Raw genomic sequence first — 21463 nt, forward strand, 5'->3', positions numbered from 1 at the left:
CACAATGATTTGAAAAGAACACCTCCCCATTGAAATAATCATCCTGATAGAGCTGCTGACATAATTCAAAGGTAATAATACTTGAAGAAATCTTTTACTGCAATACAGGAATAACGCACTTGTGCAGATCATATTTACTCATAAATCCCAGCAAGGAGGACTATCCACAGATGAAATTACAGACAATTGTCACCAAAAGCTATTTTTGATTGTGGCGGTAGAATACAGAGAATGCAAACACTTGTTATTGCTGTGTTACTACACTCTCACCTTGCAGCTCACCGAGTAACAAATACGCTAGCTGCACTAGGGACATCTCTACTGCCAACAACATAAACAGTTTTAGATGTAAAGTGCAAGTTAAAAGTCACCCAAAGTTTCTATCTTCATATATTCTTTTCAAGTACGAAGGTCTTGCTGAACAAAATACTATAGATCTATAGCAACAGTGGGTTGAGCATTGGATAAATAATTATCATTGACTCTTCATGCTCTGTGTAACACCCTGACAACTGTGGATATTTCCTTTTGTCAGTAATCTGCTTCATTAACACTGGTATATAGTTGTGACAATATCACAACTTTCTGGTGGACACACATGCACATTTAAGAGGTTCAGAAAACAAGTAGGTGAACCATCATCTCATTATATGCAGAATTCATGCATCAATTAGGGTTATATACACTACAATTGAATATGAAGTAAATGATGCCAGAAATATTTAGCGAAATAATTAGAAGGACTTATCTATTAACGGTATTCATCCCTTCATTGATTCCCTTTAGAGGTTTGTCAATTACAACAAGAAATTTTATTAGGTACTTCTCTGATCAGGTTGAGCACCACAGCTGACACTAATTTTGATGATTAATGAAAACTACCATTTACTGTGCTATGATCAGTTTTGTTCTTAGAACACTTTCAGTTTGTTGAGTTGTGCTACAGTCATAATATAAATAGTCTTGTTGTTATATGTAGTGCTGAAGCCCAAATCCAGAAACAAGTATCCACGCTGTGCCTGCCTGCCTGCCATACTTAATCATTAAACTTACACTGATCAGCCAGAACATTTATGAAAATTTACCTAATAGGCAGTATGTCCACCTTTGGCACAGATAACAGTGGAGATGCATCATGGCATGGAACATGGAAGCAGTGAGGCCCTGAAAGATTGCTGGAGGGAGTTGGTGTCACATCTGGGCGCACATGCACGCGCACGCACACACACACATACACACACACACACACACACACACACACACACACACACACACACACACACACACACAAGTTGGCTAATCCTCGTAAATTCTGGGAAGAGATGGGGTGTGATGAGCTCTGATGCCTCTTTCAATCACAGCCCAGATGTGTTCAATAGGGTTCTGATCTGGTGAGTTGGGCAGCCAGCACATCAATTGGAACTCACCTTTGTGTTCCTCAAACCACTCTATCACACTCCTGGCCTCTGGACATGGCACATATTCTTGTTGAGAAATGCCACTGCAGTTGGGAAACATGACGCCATGAAGGGTTGTACGTGGTCTGGAACCAATGTACGATACTCCTTCACCATCTTGGTGCCTTGCACGAATTCCACTGGACCCATGGATGACCAAATGAATGTTCCCCAGAGCACAATGAAGCCGCTAAAAGCTTGTCTCTATCCTACAGCACTGGTGTCAAGTTGTTACCCTGGAAGAAGATGGATTTGCATCCTCCCATTGGCATGATGAAAAAGGTATCAGGATTCATCAGACCATGCAACGCCCTACCACTGCATCAACGTCCAGTGCCAATGGTCATGTGCCCATTTCAGTCATAGTTGCCCATGTCTTGGTGTTCACACTGGCACATGCATGGGTCATCGGCTGCGGAGGCGTTTGACGCAATGTGTGTTCAGGCATACTGGTACTCTGCCTGGCATTAAAGGCTGATGTTAGTTCGACTACAGTTTGCCGTCTGTCCTGTTTTACCAGCCTACAACATCTAACACCTGTAATGAGGAGTGCCTGCCCAAACACATTGCGTCTGGACATAGTTTCACCTTGCCTTCTCGATGATGATGATGATGATGATGATTATGATTGGTTTGTGGGACACTCAACTGCGCAGTCATCAGCACCTGTACAAATTCATAATTTTTACACACTCTAATTTTTATTCAGATCCAGCCACTGTCACAAATGATGATAATGATGATGATGATGATGATGATGATGATGAAACGATGAGGACAACACAAACACCCAGTCGACAGGCAGAGAAAACCCCCAACACAGCCGGGAATCAAACCCGGGACCTCGTGATCCAGAGGCAGCTTGGCTTCGCAATGTGTTAAAGACACTCACCACAGTGCTCCTTGAACAACTGACAGGTCATGCAGTTTCCGAAATTCTCATGCTACGCCATCACAATCTGGCCTCGGTCAAACTCAGATAGATAATGCGCCTTTCCCATTCTACAAACAATGGAGAATCCAGGATGGAATGTAACAATATAATGAAAAGCATAGTTGCTACTCACCGTATAGCGGAGATGCTGAGCCACAGAAAGGCATAATAGAAAGACTGTCAGAAAGTTAGCTTTCGGCCAACAAGGCCTTTGTCAAAAATAGACAACATTCATATTCCTAAAAACAAAGATGATGTGACTTACCAAATGAAAGCGCTGGCACGTCGATAGACACACAAACAAACACAAACATACACACAAAATTCACGCTTTCGCAACAAACTGTTGCCTCATCAGGAAAGAGGGAAGGAGAGGGAAAGACGAAAGGATGTGGGTTTTAAGGGAGAGGGTAAGGAGTCATTCCAATCCCGGGAGCGGAAAGACTTACCTTAGGGGGAAAAAGGGACAGGTATACACTCGCACACACACTCATATCCATCCGCACATACACAGACACAAGCAGACTATGTGAGATTCTTGCTGAAGAGATGTAATGGCTAGTTTAATTCCAGGCTTTGGGTGATGGAAACCAGCAACAGGAAAGTGTCAGAGGCCAGTTACTCCACTCACTGCCAGATGGAAGTTTCTGCCCATTTCTGTAGTTGACACGATTGGATTCTCAATGATAGTATCTAAAATGACTTAATCTTGGCCCCTGGCAGTTACTTTGGGATTTTTTGTTTTTTGGCAAGCGTAAAGACTATACTATTAATATTCTATACTATTAATTCATAGACAACATACACACGCACACACACACACTACTAACACAACTCACACATGACCACTGTTTCTAGCATCTGGAGCCAGTCGCCAGAGACTGTGGTCGCGCGCGCGTGTGTGTGTGTGTGTGTGTGTGTGTGTGTGTGTGTGTGTGTGTGTGTGTGTGTGTGTGTATTTTTGACAATGGCCTTCTTGGTTGAAAGTTAACTTTCTGTCAGTCTTTTCGTTGTGCCTTTCTGCGACTCGGCATCTCTGCTATATTGTGAGCAGCAACTATCCTTTTCATTATACTGTTACATTCTTTATATTGACAGTAGGTCAGTGGTCACAATGTTCTGGCTGATCAGGGTATCTTATCCATAGGTACATACCTGGACATTCACATCTACCATAATGATAACAACTGGCATAACTATTCTTAGACATAACAACATTATTAAAAGCCCAGGTAAATACAATATGACATATTTAGCAGGTCAAGAGGGGGTGCAGGGGTGTTTGGACCTAATGACTGTCATTCACAAGGTGTGTGTGTGTGTGTGTGTGTGTGTGTGTGTGTACAGGGGACCAGTAGGAGACAGGTGGAATGGTGACATTATGACTATAACCACAGGCAACCTGGCCTTAACGTAAAAAGGAAAGGGTCAGATAGGATTTAATATCAATTTCATGGTACAGCACAGAAAATCTAAAACTGGATAGCTGATCATTCGCTCTGTTATCCTCCCAAATAGGAGTCCAGTGTCTTAATCAATGTGCCCCTTTGCTTGGTGAGGCTATATTATACTGTCTACTACATTGTGGTGTTCCACAGATCCCCCCCCACAGCAGAAATTTAGGATACCACTAAAATGACACTACTATCACAATCTACAACTATATAATTAGCTGCAAGATAAGATTTTCTGTATATCGAGGCATTGTGGCTGTCAGAAATAGCTATCTGACAGATTCATGCATCGCACAAGTTCCGTATGTCTACTCATACTAAAATCGAAGAGTTATAAAATTAAACAGAGAGATATTTGATAAGAAATTAAAGAAAAGACTACTCTGTACCGTTTGATACAAAAAAGTGATCATGAAAATTGGTATCCTATTATTTTTGCTGATTGGGTTTCCTCTACTACCCATAATGCTCCAAGCAAATCCGTGAAGAAAAAGTGTCACAGGTGTTTGTTAAGAAATGCTGATCAGTTGATCTATCACACTACTATAAACAGATAGGTTCCAAGAAAAAAATTAGACATGCATACCTGAGAACTTAATCTGTTGACTTAAAGAAAGCAAAATATCAAAGTGATTTCATCTGTGATTATACCCCTGAAGATAACAGTGCAGGTATTAAAAGTAATCCTAGCAGGAGAAAGCTCATTAATGAAGTACACACACTTTGGAAGCTGTCCTCTCCAAAATTTCTTGATAGCTTACCATTACACCGCATTTTCAAAATCCCAAGCTTAGTCAGAGGTCCACTGACAACTTTGCCAATAGGCACAATGCTAAGTAAAGCTTGGAAAATTATAAGCATTATTATTCCAACAGCCACTTGAGGAATCAGTACAAGCTGCATTTGAAACAATACTTCAAATTTTGTTGGGTCCGGTACCTGATAGACAATGAAAAGAGCAAGTTAATGAATTTATATACAATTACAAAGACATTGCTCAAAATGCAACAAGGTAATCCCTTTGCAAGTGCTCCCTGCTAAACCCCTAAAATATTTACAAAGTATTATATAATGTAAAAGACTTATAATGTGCACATCACATCTGGATTTTTCAACTATTTTAGTTACTAATTCATAAAAATCAGTATATAAACCTTGCACCTTATACATCAGACACATGTTTAGAATTGATACTACTGTTTTCAAAATGTAACACAGAAAAGGAAATAATCACATGAAAAACTAAAAAAAGTTATGAGGGTAAGCTTAGAATATAAAAATAGAACTGAAGTGTGAAAAACCAAGAAAGCTTCATCAAGTAAAAGTATAAAGGTACTGGGAGACTGACACACTGACCAACATTATGCATGCCTGGATAGCTCAGCTGATATAAGAACAACCAAAGAAAGGCAAGGGATCAGGTTTGAGTCAGTCAGGTCCACTGTCTTAATCTGACAGGAATTCCAAACATGAGAAAGCTTATTTATTTACATCAATGTTCATTAGAAAAATGTGATTTCAAATCCAGTATTATTTCCTTTACACAGTGATTAAGAGATGTACTTTCTTGACAATGATGTACTTTTCCTATCATCTGATTTTCTTAAACAGTATGACTCTTGGCGTGTCTGCTTCAAGAATAGCATAGCACAAGAAATCCACAACCATGCTGTTCAGTGTAGCAGATACACAGTTTGTTAATCTGGCATTTGGAAAATACTACAAAAAGTGCTATTATTTGTTTACTGAAATTTTCAACCAATCAAAACTTCCACAGGGGAGTATTACTGAAATCCATGTAACTATAAAGTACACTGCTGGCCATGAAACTTTCTACAGGTGTGTACAAGCACTTGAAACTTGTGTTGAACAAGCACAGTCAACACATGTAGTTGCAAACTGAAATAAACTGGAAATGATTTGTAGTTTGAGTCTGAAGTAAGGTCTCTCCAAATCAAAGAGTCTGTCACGAGGAAAAGCTTGAACACCACTCCTCATGCTATTATGCAGCAGCAATACCTTAATTATCTAAGCTTGTAGAGTCATTCTTCGAGTAAACTGCAAGCAGTGTAAGCAGAGAGTACATTACAAAAGCCCCAATAACACATCATGCAGATATCAAGTCACAAGACAACAAAAGTTCAAGTCTATCAGTGGCAATAAACAAGATGTCCCAACTACACATGAAGAAGAGATGACTGGCACACAGTACTCGTTGTGTGTTAAGTAATATCCAATATGTTAATCCAGCAGTGAAATAAAGTTATAGATCACTAAATGTCTGCCAGACGAGTTGGTCATCTTGGTTTTTGGAATCATCTGTAAGCTTGGAGCTGCTGTGTCACACTTATAGTCCAGTGAAACTGTCAGAAAAAAAAGCCTGTACCTTGCAAAAGGTGGGGTAGAAGATTTTATTTTTTTTAACTCGTTCATATTGTTGGAATGGTTAGAAAACCAAGTTTTGCCAACAACATTTCTCTTGGGAAAACTTTCTGCAGTCAAAAAACTTCGAAAATTTTGGACTTTTTTCAGTTCTTTCAAAATATCTCAGTTTCATTTGCTCCTATTGCTATGACGTCTATTTTCTTTTTTAAAGAGCACAAAATTCTCTACAAATTTGATTTTTTTTCTCTACATATTTGATTCCCCCCCTCCCAGTATCTAACACGCTACAGCGTGTCAAAAAATACCAATTTTTCAAATTTCGAGCAAAGTGGCAAATTACCTAATTTTTGAACACTGTTATTTCAGTTTCTATTTGTGTAGTATAAACATATTACTCATCATGTTATTCATTCGAATTTACCATCTCACTCTGCTGCAGGGCCAGGACAAACAGCATCATATTCAGTAGCTACGAACACATTCACGTCGGATTGCGTGAAGTTTATTTGTGTAACAATATGTAATACGACTGTATGCAGGTGCCGTACATTTTCTACACTTGATTGACGTTAATGATCAGTTATAAGAAAAAGTATGTAGGAATTGTTCTTTAGCGCACAAAAGCGCACTTATTCTTTGGCAGGCAGAAGGCGATTATCTGTGGTGATTGTCCACAGTGCGCTGACAGCTATTAGCACACAACAATAAGGGTCCTACAGTTTGGAGTCGCTTCCATTCAGTTGTGGTGCAGAAAATGAGTACGACTGACATGAATTTGTGATTCATTTGCGAAAAAATGAATACTGCCTCGGGCATGGATGTGTGTGATGTCATTAGGTTAGTTAGGTTTAAGTAGCTCTAAGTTCTAGGGGACTGATGACCTCAGAAGTTAAGTCCCATAGTGCTCAGAGCCATTTGAACCATTTTTTTGCGAAAAAACTGTGGTGAGTGGTGGACGCAATGTGAAAAAGAAAGGACTGGGCACACTTATCGATTGTAGTGCTAAACACAGGGAGTCTGCTCACACCCGTTTTTTGAAAACGCTCAGTAAGTGATGGTGCATGAAGCATGCTACAAGAAGTACATTGATGAGAGAATGATAGCAGTTAGCCTTCAACATCCTCAGGAACCAACAGGCGTGCTACATTGGTCGCAAGAAAAAGGTCAGTTCAATTTCAAAGAGAAATGCTTCTTATGTGCAAAAGGGAATTTTGGTAACTTTTTAACCAAGCAGTTAAGATTGCCATATGCCAAACGAAATTTTGTTTACAAAGTAATGAAATTGGAAGTGCAATCAACAGTATTAGAACAGGCTAAACGACATGCTGATTAATTTGGTCAACAAGTGATAGAGCGGATTCAAAATGTAAATGATTTGGTTGCTGCAGATGGGTGGTACCACAGATTTTGCTACAGAAAGTTCTTTCACCGTGTTTCAGCTACTGGACAGAAACGAGGTTACAGACCTGCAACACAAGTAGATGAAGGCATGGAGGCTATATCTGCCTACCTGGAAACCAATACGGAAGAATATCAGTTTTCTATGGACGATCTGTTAGAGCAAATACCCACATCACCTTGTCCTGATATTCGAACTGTCAAGGCTCGCCTTTTCCAGAAATATGGTGATGATGTGGTGGTAGCTGAAACAGCTTCAAAGCCAGCAGTCGTATGTTTCAAGAATGTTGGGCACCAACTACTCAGTGAAAATTGGTACACCAAAAGAAATTCAGATCCTCAGCAAGAAAGACTACGAATCGTCAAAGCAGCTGCAAATATCATATTAGATTATATAAGATCTGTAGTGTACGATGTAAAACAGTACCCTCCCTCTGATAATTTTTTATGAGATGTAGAGTCTGTCATACCAGAATCTGTAAGATTGCTCTTTGAAACTATAATTTTGAAACACAAGCGGCCTCCCAGAAAATGGGGGAAAATATGTGTTTCTCTTGCTCATGCACTCATAAGTGCTGCGAGGCCACGTTCATTTATTTCATCACTTTTGACTGCTATTAGTGCATACTTGTACCAGAAGTTTGGCTCAAAACATCTCATCCAGGTTTTGTCTTCCCTTGGCTTTGCAGCATCTTATACGGAAGCTGCCCTATTGGAAGTGTCTTCAATCCTTCAGCTTGACAACGAAGGGACACATTTTGCCAATTTGTGTTTGATAATGCCGATTTCAATGTAAACACCCTAGATGGAACTGGTACTCTTCATGCAATAGGAGGTATAATGTGTGTTACTCCTCATGATGCATTGCTTCCTCAGAAAAATATTAAAAAGTTGAATCATCATCCCTCAGCTCAACTTGTTAGTGAAGCCAGAAAAAATGACATACAGACATTCCACAGAACACAAGTTGGAGGGCTGAAGGCTATAAAAATTGAAGATTTGGACATAATTGCTCCTGCAAAAGGTGAGATGGTCATCTCAACAGCGGAAATTACGTGGTTATATTGTAAATGGTCTCAGAATTCAGTTGTTTCAGGATGGAATGGTTACATGCAACGCTCGACGGCAGGCAAAGAATATGAACGTTCTAAAATAAAGTGTCTTCCATTTCTTAATTTATCACCAAGCCATTATGATGCCATATATACTGCTCTGATGACAGCTAGAGATGCATGTAAAAGACATAATCAGACTACATGCTTTGTCACATTTGATCAGCCGCTGTATTGGAAGGAAAGGGATATTGTGGAGATTGACCTTCCTGAATTGCATAATGTGGAGGTCCAACTTGGAGGTTTCCATTTCCTTATGTCGTTCATGGGATGTATCGGTATGATCATGGGTGGAAGTGGATTGAAGGACTTATTTGGTGTAATATTCACTGAAAACAGCGTTGAATAGATTTTGTCAGGACATGCATATTCCACGGCTGTGCGAGCGCATTTATTGTGTCACCTTGCTTTGGTCTGTCAAGTGTGGGATCACATTGAGCTAACAGAAGATGAACGTGGGATACTGAATAACTTGTCTTCTCCTTGTGGTGAGTCAGAACTGTCAGTTGGCCAGGATACCAGTGTTCTCAGGGAACAAGTCATAAAAAATTTTGTAACTGCCCTGAAAATGATTGAAAGTAAGAGACCCACAGCAAAATTATGGGTTCAGTACTAAAAGATGGTCACTCTCATGAAACAATTTATTGAAGCGGATCGATCAGGCAATTGGAAACTTCATCTTGAAAGCATGCGAAAAATGCTTCCCTACTTCCATTCAGCTGGACATTTTATGTATGCTAAAAGTGGCCACCTCTACTTACAGGATATGTTGAGACTCGAGGAAAAAATGGATTTATCAGAATATGAGAAGTTCACACCGAAAGCACATTTTACAATCCGGCGATCAGAAAAGTATTGGACAGGGGTTGCTTCTGACATGACTATAGAACAAACATTGATGAGAACCATGAAGAGTTCTGGAGGACTTACTTCTGGCCGAGGAATTACGGATAGTGTATTAACCAGATGGACATTGGGTATGATTCACATGCAGAACATTTGTGAAGAAATTGAGTCGTATTGCGAAGTGAGCGCAGTAACATCAGACCAGCATGTAGATGCAAAAAGTTGTCGCATCGAACGAGGTGGCATAGACTTGCGTAAGCTGCATGATTGCTTTTCAGTGCACCCTGCCTTCCCTGAAAGTGATTTTATAACATCTATCAGCAGTGGTGTTGTCGGAACGGAGGATGTTAATTGTCATATGTGTCACGAAGAGGGGGAAAAAAGCATGAAAAGAATAGTTGGTGACAATTTCCACGATGTAAAGTTCCGTAGAAAAGATAAAGTTGTGACTCTCCTTTCTGCATTCAATTCTGTAAAAGCTGGGAGCACTAAAATTACTCCTGTTGATCCTTTAACTCTTTTCCAAAGGAAGTGTTTAATGAAACAAAGTGAAGAAGAGTTAAAAGCCTTTCTGAAATATGAACTTGCTCCTTACCCAATGTCCCTATTCTCAGAAAAAGGCATGCGAAAAGGAACAAAATCTTCATTCTACAGTGCCTTCGTTCCAGTGGAAGATGTGAAGTCAGGTGGACCGGGTAAATTTTTTGTCATTGATGGAGAGTACCTTATCCACAAAGTAATTTAGACTCGAAATGTTTGCTTCAAGTCAATAGCCCAAAGCTATGTTTCTTACCTGCAACGTCAATTTTTGATCTGAATTTGCTGTTGTATTTGATGGGTATCCATGTGAGGGAGACAAATGTAGCACAAAGAGTGCTGAGAGAATTTGTAGGTCCAAAAAACATTCTTCGATTGACGTTGTGGTTGAATAAGAGATGGTGAACCAAGTCCCTCAGGACAAGTTCTTGTACAACGAATGAAGCTAGATTCGTTTGATCACACTTCTTAAAAAGGAATTTCTGGAGTGTAGCATTGAAGTGCACCAGGTGCAAGAAGATGCTGATGTTATGATTGTAGCATCTGCCATTTCAAGAACCAAAGATTTTGGAAGTGTTGTCATTGTAGGAGATGATGTTGACCTGCTTGTGCTCATGACCGGTTTGGGGCAAGGCACTGAAAACTCATTTTTCTTAAAGCCAGGAAGGGGAAATGCGGAAGACAAGTGGTTTTCCGCTGCATCTTACAAGTTTGACAGTGAATATATTCTGTTCACTCACACTTTTAGCGGATGTGATACAACATCCGCTTTTTTGGTCAAGGAAAAATTAAGTGCTGTAATATTGTTGCGAAAAATGAACACCCAACCTCAGCGCTTTGCACGTTCAATAAACCACATGCTACCCGTGAAGAAATAATAACAGCAGGAGAACAGGTTACTATCGCATTTTATAGTGGAGGTGTCAGCAGTTCCCACACACTAGACCATTTGCGGTACCAGCTATTCGCCAAGTCTGCCACAAAAAGCAAACTGAATCTTGCACGGTTGCCACCTACACAACTGCACAACATCATTCATTGCGGACTTACCAACAAGTCCAAAGTTGGATGGGAAACTGGAAACCTCCTGAGAAATGGGGCTGGAATCACAGTGTTCACAGTCCAATGTCCGTTATAATGAGCCAAGATATAGCACCTGAAGCACTTCTTCACATTGTTTCATGCTCATGCAAGCTGAACTGTGGCGGAGCGTGCGCCTGCAGAAAAGCGGGTTTGAAATGTTCTTCAATTTGCAATAAATGTATTGGGGTCAACTGTAAAAACGTGCCAAAATTTCTATATGAAGACAGTGAAGATGATGTTATGGAGGATGTCGAGGAAACCGCTGATGAAATCAACAAACCTGCTGAGGCTGACTCGCTGTTTAAAGAAGAGGTCAATCTGGGATCAACTCTATGTACAGACCCTGAATATGTAACTCAAGGAATTTCTGGTGAAACTGAGGAACCTGGCCCATCAAAACGTTGAAGTGATGCTCATATCTGTCTCAAGTGCGCTAAAGTGCGATATTACAAGTATTACATACCCAGAACTGTCAACATTTTTTAGTAACTGACAATTCATTTTAATTGTAATAAAGCTACTTATTTTTAATGTCAACTGTGTGGCTTTTATACACAAGAATAATTACCTACCTAATTAGGTTGGCTATTGCAGCTAATAATAGTTCAGTATCCTGAGACAATTTATTTTGTTTGTGTGTGTGTGTGTGTGTGTGTGTGTGTGTGTGTGTGTGTGTGTGTGTGTCTTAATGATGTATTTTTATATTTATAGTTTTACAAATACCAGGGCCGAGGTGGCCCATAGTGAACTTCAGGTAGTGATGTAAGAATGACAATAGTTGGGTGCCCAGCAATCCTCATGTTGCATACAGAGAAATTGAATACCTGAAAGTGAGGTGGTAAATTCCAACATATAACATGATGTATAATGTATTTATACTACACAAACAGAAACTGAAAAAAGTGTTCAAAAATAAGCAGTCTTGCCACTATGCTCAAAATTTGAATAATTGGTATTTTTTGAGGCACTGTAGCGCCTTAGATATTGGGAGTAGAAAAAAAATGGCAAGAATCAAATTTGTAGAGAATTTTGTGCTCTTTAAAAAAGGAAATAGACGTTAAAGCGATAGGAGCAAAAAAACAGGTATTTTGAAAAAACTGAAAAAAGTCCGAAATTTTCCAAGTTTTTTGACTGCAGAAAGTTTTCCCAAGCGAAATTTTGTTGGTAAAACTCTGTTTTCTAATCTTTCCAACCATATGAACGAGTTGAAAAAATAAACTCTTCTATCCCACCTTTTGCAAGGTATATCTGCTATTTGACTGGACTATTATGGCCACAAGGTATGATGGGGTAAGAGCCAGTGATAGGCATTTGGCACAGTGAGCCTGTAAGTATCCATTGTGTTCGAAAGACTCATTGATAATCAAGTGCTGTTTGTCACAGTGCTATGATGATCAAGGACATTCTACAAAAGTTAACAGAGATGTACATTCTACTGGACAACCCCAGAGTAAGCGAGCACGTTTCTAGTTGGTATATATTCAAGCTAGTAGTTGTTTAATTTTATTAGGAATGTGTGTCATTTAATGTCAGATGAATGAGATGCCAAAACCAATGTTACCGGATTTTCCTGAAGTCTTCCTTGTTCAGTCTTACAATCATATGAAATGAGAGCACCTAAGTTCACTTTCACTTCTGTTATAGTTAGTGAGCAGTGGTGAGCTACAAAAATAAAAACTGATGCTTACTGTCTTATTTAAGTTACCTCAGTCCCATATTAAGCTAAAGAAAATAATTTCCTCCACTTAATAGACATGAAAGTACTTTATAAATTGAGTATGAGTACAGAAGACAAAAATTTGGCTGCTAGTCACATGCTAAACGAACAAAAAGTGTGGCTATTTTCTGACTCTATGATGTCTGTAAGCAAGAGGGGAAGAAAATTCAAAGATGATACTGTTATGATGATGAAATAATGTATTCATTAAATGTGTACTTATCATGCATGCAGTTTTCACTGCAGATAAGTTATTATGACACTACTCTCATTTCCCTTCCACTATGAGTTTGCTTGAGTCACCTCAGTTATGAGCTCTTGTAATCTGGTCACGAGTTACCAGCACCCCTTTCCCAAACAGCTGCTAAGATCACCAGTAACAAGCAAGCTTCATGCGAAATGCTGACTGAAGCTTCTGCCAGATATTATGTTCAACACTGTCTCCTGGAGTAGCAGCTCCTTTGCTGTTTTCCCACTGTACCTCTCCCGCATGATTTAATTTTGAACAACAAAGGACTTGCATTCAATGGAATAATAGTAGCTCAACACAATATCCGGTCTGGAGTGCCACAGGGTGTTGTTTGCAAGTCTGCCTGATAAATATCGATGGATATCTCACTTCAATGTTCCGGTAGGTATTCCAATACACAGCCCTGTGTCACCCTAGAAGTATAGCAATGCCACTAATCCATGGCTGCAGGTTCACAAGCATAAACAGTTTTGCATTACCTGCAACAGAAACAATTCTTTATTCCTCTTCCTACAGCTGCTGTAATACCATTTAAAAAATTATTTTTGTGATGAGATTTTGCGCACTACTGAATTTTGAGTGTGTTTTGTGCCAGAAGTGATCTAGGGATTACATTTTATTTCCCTGAGACAATTAACAATGAATACTGCATTTTCCACTAACAGCAGTGTACAACCTACACCAGGCAGTTACAGGTCAAGAGCTTGCCCACGGGCAGCCAGGGGAGAGGTAGGGAAGGGTATACAAACAGCTCACTTGAAGGCAGTCAGGGATTTGGGTTGTTGCCAACATGATCATATGACTTGGCACTTGCAAACACTCATGCTCACGGAGAACAGTTTGAACAGCCTGACCTATACAGTTTTCTCAGACACATTCCAATGTTTTCAGTAGTTTCAAGTGTGTACGAGAGAGTTCATAGCTGCACCATAAGCAAAAACTGAAGCCTCAAGACCATTGTACGTACATACTACTACTACTGGTAGTGGTAGTTTCATTACCTTGGCTGTAGAATAGTGCCACGTATCTATCAATACAGTCATACATTACCATCTGTTACCCAGATAATAAAATGAACTGTGTTAGTTCCACACAATTCTACTTATTATATTATGAACAGTGTTCTAAAGATTTCTAATGCTAAAGTAACTATGTTCATTACTTTCACCTCCTCACATTTCCACTTTGCTGTCTCTAATACCAGAGACTGCCATTTTCTATCTAATTTCATAAAACCTAACCAAAAAGCAACTACCTCAAGCAATACTTAACAAACAAGCGAGCTAGATTATTTGATATAACTACAATTAAATTTTTAATTCATACTACAAGCTTAATTAGTTACAAACCAGGTCACCTCTGGAGCGATCTACAGCCTTTAATCTCTGTGCGAATACTTTCCCAATGCTATATTGCAAGAGATGTGCAAGAGCATTTGTTGTTTGAATGGGCAGAAGGGGATACATAAGATTGAAGGAGATGGAGGAACATCTTGAAGAAAGTGTGTCCAGCACTTGTGCAATACTCATTATAATAATTTGTAAGCGTATTGTTATGTTGGAGAGAAACTTCTGTATTGAAGAAAGTCTCCATAAAAAATAATAATTTATCTCTCTGATTCCTGACAATACCCCAATTTTTTAACCAATAATATGAATCTTGCCATTAACTGTTACATCCAAATGACAAAGGATCATTATTATGAGTGAAACATCTTTAGATATTGCAAAAGTTACCACACCTCCTGCAGAAAGAATTGTCAATCATCATTTCTTCTTAGGTTCTGTAAGAATTCAAGGAATTACTCATGAAAAATGTAACAAACTGAATGAATTCTATATAAATCTGATGAGACATTTTATTTGCTGTTTCCTCGTTAAAGAATTTGATGATTTATTAACACAGAGAGAGGAAATAATTGTAGTCTTACATGTTCAACCAGCCTGATTTGACTCTTGCAGAATATACAGGATCTGCAACAACTTTATAAATCAACCAAGTTCAAGTTTTTCCAAGACAAATTCTATTTAGCCAAGAAAACTTGGGAAACAAGTCAAAGTAAACCAATAAAAACTTTGCCAGCTTACATCTCAATCCTTTTATATTAATTTATGGGCACTATTGATGCTCCATGAACATGAACACTAGACTGAGAAATTTATAACATTAAGTTACAGCATCATGCCCAAATAAAACGTCATCTTTTCTGTATTGTTGCTGGGGCACTGCATCTTTTTGGCATAATTAAAAGACAAGTCTTGTCTAAGTGGATTGATGGGCAGAACTTAAGGATGAAAGTCACTTTCACATTATGTGTCGCTACCAAATAAACTAGCTTGATGAAACTTGGACCACAGAAAGAACTGCTATAGCGTAGCACAGAAGGTAACAGAATGAAACATGCAACGAGATGAACAGGAATGACGCTTTTATTCAAAGACAATAATTATCCTGAAGTCATTGTGATTTATGATGGTTGTCTGGACATTACAAAGGGCTGGACATACTTCTTAATGGAGTGTACCTCACTAAAGCCCAGATTTCTAAGTAAAACACATCATTTTTTTCCACACTTTGAGGAATAAGCAGAAAGGCTATACTTCATAAGACACACTTAGATAAGCAGTTTTAACTATGTCTGTCTGGGCTTTTTCTGCTTATTTTGCAATTAAATGTTTCTGCTTATTTATTTTATCATTTTTAATAAAAAGAGCATATTTCACTGAAAACTGTCATTTTTAAAATGCTTATATGACTCCTAGCAATCATTTATCAATCAGTGATTATCTTTTTTAACGGTTTATAAAAATTAACTTCAGTCAAATATGCAAGAAAGAAATTCTCAGGTACAGCTAGGATGATGTGAAATAACACTGCAAGGAGAAAGAACATGCTGCAATTAGGTAGATGAGTCATCACTTCATCAGTCAGTTACTGTATTGACATGATGAGAATGGCACATGTGGTGAATCCCTGAGTTCCAAGCTGCAGTGTGTCATGCAACACTCATTGGTTTCAGTGTGCACGATTGCTTGCTGTTATAAGTAGGGAATGCCATTCACAAAAACCTTTCAATCAGCATTCTTACGCAAATATGTAAACACGTCTGGAAGAAATATTTTCAGTGACGACGACAGTGTCTTAATATGTTTTCTGCAGGAAAAGAGTGTATCTAGAAAGAACAAATATGACATTGTGCAGCAAATTAATATCAGGTGACCTGAGGGGAGGGTTAAGAATAAATCTAAGTTAAACCAGCAACTGATCAAAAACAATGTTGGTGAACAATCGAGTTATAGTGACATATTTTTCAAAGACTTGGGCTTAGCATTAGTGGGTTCCGACATTCAGTTGTGGAAACCGAATAATGTGAAACTTCATGTATTTTTCTAAAAATACATAAATAGGAGAGTATCAGACAAATTTACATAGTGCAAAAACGATATAGCACAATGTTTTCAAGAAGTGATTTGTAATATTCAAAATATGATAAATCACAAAAACACACTGACGAAACCACAGATGCATTGGGACAGTTCATGCATAGTGCTGTAGTTGGTGCTATGAAAACAGGGAGCAGGTCACTTCTTAATATACAAATTCTCAACCAAGTAAATCACCCTACTGTTGCCAGATTTTTCAATGACATGATGTGATAGTGTACTGTTATTTGTCAGTGATGTTGCTCTGTATATCATTAAAGTGGGAACCAGATTAAAAATTCTTTACCCTAAATTAGTTCACCTGATGTGCCTTGCTTACAGTTTACATTGTATTGCTGAAATCATCAGAAGCCAGTATAATGATGTGGATCTTCTTGTTTCTAGTGTGAAGGCAGTGTTTGTCACGTCACCAATTAGAATTCAAAAATTTTGTGACCTCCTTGCAAATTTGGCTGTACCTCCTCGGCCAGTTTTAACTCAGTGAGGAACATGGTTACATGTTGTGTCTTATAAAATGCAACACTTCAGTGAAGCGAAAAGTGTATTGAATTTCCTAAATGTGGAAGGTACAGTCAGTTCTGCCACAGTCCAAGAATGTTTTACTAAAAATGGCATCCTAGAAAAGACACACTGCATTCATAATCGTTTCTCCAAAATACCTCATATTTTAAGCAGTTGGAAGCCCAAAATAATTCCTTGGAACATTCACTTTTTCTGATAGACAAATGCTGTCAGAAACAACTGGAGTTGCAAAACTTGTGTTTGTGAAACTGAATCAGGCGCTAAGGGAAAAAATACATCTGGTTACAAAACATTGAGTCAAATTTTTAAAAGCCTTTCTGGTGAAGAAACAAATATTGAAGAGGAATTTGCCAAAGAAGAGCTGTGGTACGTTTCACATGTATCTGAGACATCATACGATGCTGAAAGAAGATTTTCACTGTACAAATCATTCTTCACCAATAGATGCAGGATGGCACTGCATGCTCTGTAACATGCTCGTATGCTGGACACAAAGCTGGGAGGGAATTCTTGTGGTAGGAAAGTTGACAATTGCTCAATGGTCATTGGTGCATGTGGACATGCTGCAATATGTATGCCAAACACATTCTACAAGTGCTCCATGGGATTTAAGTCGGGGGGAACAGGCAGTCCAGTCCATTCACCGAATATCCTCTCTTCCACCTGCACAGTTCGATGTGGTCGCACATTGTCATTGATAAAAATGGAATTCCGGATGAAATGTAGCCTGGAAAGATGCATGTGGGAAAGGTGTACAGTGTCACAATAACACAGCTCTGTAGGTGTACCACGTTCAAAGATTTGAACATCAGTATGCTTGTGGAACCTTATGTCTCCCCATACTGTAACACCTGGACCACCAAAATGATCATGTTTGACAGTTTTCCTGGGTGCATTACGTATTCTCAACTCTTGTCATATGAGGGCATGTAATGCACCCAGGAACACTGTCGAGCACGATTGTTGTGGTGGTCCAGATGTTATGGTGTGGTGGAGGGAAATGTTACATGAGTGTACTGACCTCCATATCTTTGAACATGGTATACTCACCAGTAAACTTCATTGTGACACTGTACTTCTTCCCCATGTACTTCTTTTCATAGGTGCATTCATCTATGACTTCATTTTAATGGATGACAATGAGCTATCACATCAAACTGTGCAGGTGAATGAGAGGATATTCGTGGCAAATGTACTGGCCTGGCCTCCCTCCTCCTGAACTTAAATAACATTGAGTAAAAGTGGGATGATGCATTGCATCATGTCCACTGGCATCAATAACCATCCAGCAGTTGTCAACCATGCTGGTGGAGGAATGGTACACTCTACACAGTACATAACTCGCATTGACTTCAGCGTAATTATTCTCTTGAATAAAATTGTCATTTCTGTTCGTCTCATTGGGTACTATCAAATGTCAGTTCTTTCTATGTACAGCCCAAGCTTCATCAAGCTATGTTACTTGGCAGTGATACAGCATGTGAAAGTTACTTTTCTCCTTAAATTTTGCACACCACTGTAGATTAGAAAAGAAAATAATCAAAGCATAGAATTAAAAGAGGAATGAGAACAATGCTTTAACAAATGGCACCTCCACCTTCAAAGAAATCTTTGGGCCTGTTATCACATATGAATGTTCACTTCAAAACGGGAAAAAAATTATTTAGAGTTTGTGTATTTTACCTTCCACAAAATTAACAGCTTTTAGACAACTCCATACAAATAGTAACCATGTTTCCAATAAGCCACGGATAACTCTTATCCCAACTGAAATGACACAATATCACAAACATACTGATGCATATTCTATATACACAATTAACAAATTATGAGCATGGTACAAAAAGACTCTTCAAACATATGATACCATGATTTTGAGTTTGCGGTCTAACAGTAAAATAATATGTAATGGTACTCCCCAGGCCTCAAAACTTAGCTTTCCCTTCACCACAGATTACATTAATGATATTACACAGTAGACCAATTTCTGCGGAATCTGTTAAACAGATATCACCTGACTGTCATTATGAGGAAATTAACTATTAGCATCTGAAATTAACTATTAGCATCTGAAATTAAGTTCTCATTGGAAATTAGCAAATTATGCACATAGTAATTAAGCAACATAAACTGGCAACAGCACAAGTCCCTAGCAATATGCTGTCCCCATTTTACTTTGATGACAATGGAGACACTTTGTGACACAAACACCATTACACAGTGGAAATAGCAGGAAACCACAATCATCCATCACCATCACCCTTCAACTCACAACTAAGAGAAAATGATCCAGTATGAACACAAGGCAGTATTCCAAGAAGTGTGGCTCAACATCACTGAGGCCCAATGATCTTGAGAATCAAGCAAGAAGTCTTTATCAAGCCAATCAAACCACACTGATTCATTTCAGAACTAATGGTGTGGTGCATTTGTCACCTGTAGGGTGCTGTAGATGAACGAAGTGCATATGATCTACCAGCAAATCCCTGAATGAGAGGGAGGTGGAAAATAATGAGGGTGATATATTTGGGATCCAATTCATTTCCATGCAAATATTATCTCTATGAGAATAGCACAATTTCTGTTGGCAAGTGTGACCTATTTATTGTCCACCCCACCCCCCAAAAATGACTTATGACACACTTTTACCAATAAGTACAAATAACCTTTTTCCACACTTCAAACTGCAAATGGCAGTTTTCTCATACCAAATTAACCTTTGTGCTCGTGACATAGACACTTTTGTACCCCATATTAAGTCGGCATTTCCATATGGTATGCAGGCAGACTTTTGTTGTATGGCATTGAACTGAAATTCATGAAATTTCCTTGACTGATCAACAAAGAAACAATAATTACAAATTTACAAAATGGCTCTGAGTACTATGCGACTTAACTGCTGAGGTCATCAGACCCCTAGAACTTAGAACTACTTAAACCTAACTAACCTAAGGACAACACACATATCCATGCCCAAGGCAGGATTCGAACCTGCGACCGTAGCGGTCGCGCGGTTCCAGACTGTAGCGCCTAGAACCGCTCAGCCTCTTCGACCAGCTATCAAATTTACATTTCAACATCAAGCCTTTCATTATATTTAATAAGTTGCATTCAAAGTTCACAGTTAAAGAGTTGATTTTGCTAACGAATAGCTCAATTATGCATTAAAATAAAAAATAAAAAACTGATGAGTCCTGCAGAGCTGCCACCTTGTAGGAGAAGAAATTAAGATTCATTAACATAACCATAGAGTATTAGCAGTGTGACCTTTAACTATGTCTTTTTCAAACTGTTAGCTGCAAAACAGGACTTTTAAGGATTCAGTTTCTGTAACCAAAGGTTTCAGAGCATTTATCTTTATGTCTTATGCTGTACAACAGCACATAGATCAAGGGAAGATGACTTCTGATAAGAGAGAATATACTGCTCACTACATTTATATGTAGTACTTACCAAATTAAAACTAAACAAACTCAAGACATATAAAGGCAGGAACAAAATCAGCAACAAAGTACCAAGTCTTCCTCCAAATTCCATAGGATATTTATTCAGATACTTTTTTTCATTATCTTTCACGTACTTGGTAGCAAGTGTAGAATCTGTAAGAGAATCACATATAGTGTTAATAGATGTTCACTTCTGGGTGGCAGCCCACACAATAACCTTTAGAGTAACAAAAACAGATTTCATGTATTTAATACATACTCTGTAAAACAGTCACTTGATGGGTAAGAAGGAATAACTGATTTACTTGATATCAATGAAAAATAATCTGAGATCAAGAAGTAAGTTGAATGGTACAATATATATGTAATGCAACTTAAATAGTGAGGCAAAATTACACCATGGACTAAACCAGTCATGTACTGTAAATAACTTGAGTCAAATCACTTTGTTAATTTTTAAATGGTCATGTCACATGAAGTCCTGTTCATTGCGTTCACCACACAAAAACATTTTTATTAAAACTGTGTATCACATTTTGTTCGAAATCAGAGATTTTTTTCCATCAATGTATGCAATGTAAAAATTTTCTAGACACATTAAAATTATTTTCTTGAACCCACATCTGTAAACTTTAAAGACTTTGCACATGAAAGCACATTTCTAGGTTCACATGTCCATATATCACAGCTTTAACCTGCCTGGAAAGTTCACATATATGTCACACATTGAAAAGAATCTACAACTCTGACTATGAGCTGTGTACAAGCTCTGCATTGGAAAATGAAATTCTGAACAGTCACAAATTGTAATACTGATTTACTAGCTTGAAATTGAAGTAAAATACATGCCTGAAATGCTACACAAGCTAATGAATATTT

The 21463-nt window shown here is 38.5% G+C and overlaps 1 protein-coding gene across 1 annotated transcript in view; it reads right to left on the reverse strand.

Annotated features, from left to right (window-relative positions):
- Window positions 1-21463, reverse strand: part of LOC124555883 — a 238476-nt gene that overhangs the window by 43859 nt on the left and 173154 nt on the right. Inside the window, exons 21-22 of the mRNA XM_047129944.1 lie at window positions 20592-20737; window positions 4607-4784 (exon numbers count right to left, since the gene is read on the reverse strand). Of these exons, the coding sequence (XP_046985900.1) occupies window positions 4607-4784; window positions 20592-20737 (324 nt within the window). The remainder of the gene's footprint in view (window positions 1-4606; window positions 4785-20591; window positions 20738-21463) is intronic.

The sequence above is a fragment of the Schistocerca americana genome, chromosome X (assembly GCF_021461395.2).
Source record: "Schistocerca americana isolate TAMUIC-IGC-003095 chromosome X, iqSchAmer2.1, whole genome shotgun sequence".
NCBI classification, from domain to species: domain Eukaryota; kingdom Metazoa; phylum Arthropoda; class Insecta; order Orthoptera; family Acrididae; genus Schistocerca; species Schistocerca americana.